Here is a 419-nt window from a genome sequence, read left to right as displayed (position 1 = left end):
CCCCTGACACTCTGTAGAGCCCTCGGCCCCAGCTCCGCAGCCCGTGCATGTGCACAAGGAGATCCCCTGCACCTTGAAGAAGTAGAACGTAGAGGAGCCGTCCAGGGTGCCGAACTCGAGCTTCCTTTGCCTCACCAGATCTTCGAAGGTCTGGATGGGGAGCTGCTCGCTGCTGGAGCTCAGCAGGGCGCTGAAGTTGGCGATGTACGCGGCCAGCAGGGCGATGCTGAAGAGCCACCAGCCGGCGGCGATGAGCCGCACGGAGAGCGCCCGGGGCCGGGGGGTGGCGCCTGGCCACGGGGGCGAGAGGAGGAACTTCAGATTCAGGACCCCGAGCTAAAGGCTTCCCTCTAAATACAGCCCGAACTGCAGACTCTCCCCCGCAGCTGCGTGCAGGAGCCCGCGAAGCCCCGGGCGCG

The 419-nt window shown here is 66.1% G+C and overlaps 1 protein-coding gene across 1 annotated transcript in view; it reads right to left on the bottom strand.

The window, feature by feature from the left end:
• LOC103780801 (probable glutamate receptor) overlaps positions 1–419 on the bottom strand; it is a 10,038-nt gene that overhangs the window by 2,637 nt on the left and 6,982 nt on the right. Inside the window, exon 7 of the mRNA XM_008948493.1 lies at positions 73–290. Within this exon, the coding sequence (XP_008946741.1) occupies positions 73–290 (218 nt within the window). The remainder of the gene's footprint in view (positions 1–72; positions 291–419) is intronic.

The sequence above is a fragment of the Merops nubicus genome, unplaced genomic scaffold, assembly GCF_000691845.1.
Source record: "Merops nubicus isolate BGI_N331 unplaced genomic scaffold, ASM69184v1 scaffold2151, whole genome shotgun sequence".
Lineage (NCBI taxonomy): Eukaryota > Metazoa > Chordata > Aves > Coraciiformes > Meropidae > Merops > Merops nubicus.
The sequence above is the reverse complement of the archived record's forward strand: the minus strand, read 5'-3'. Positions and strand labels throughout refer to the sequence as shown.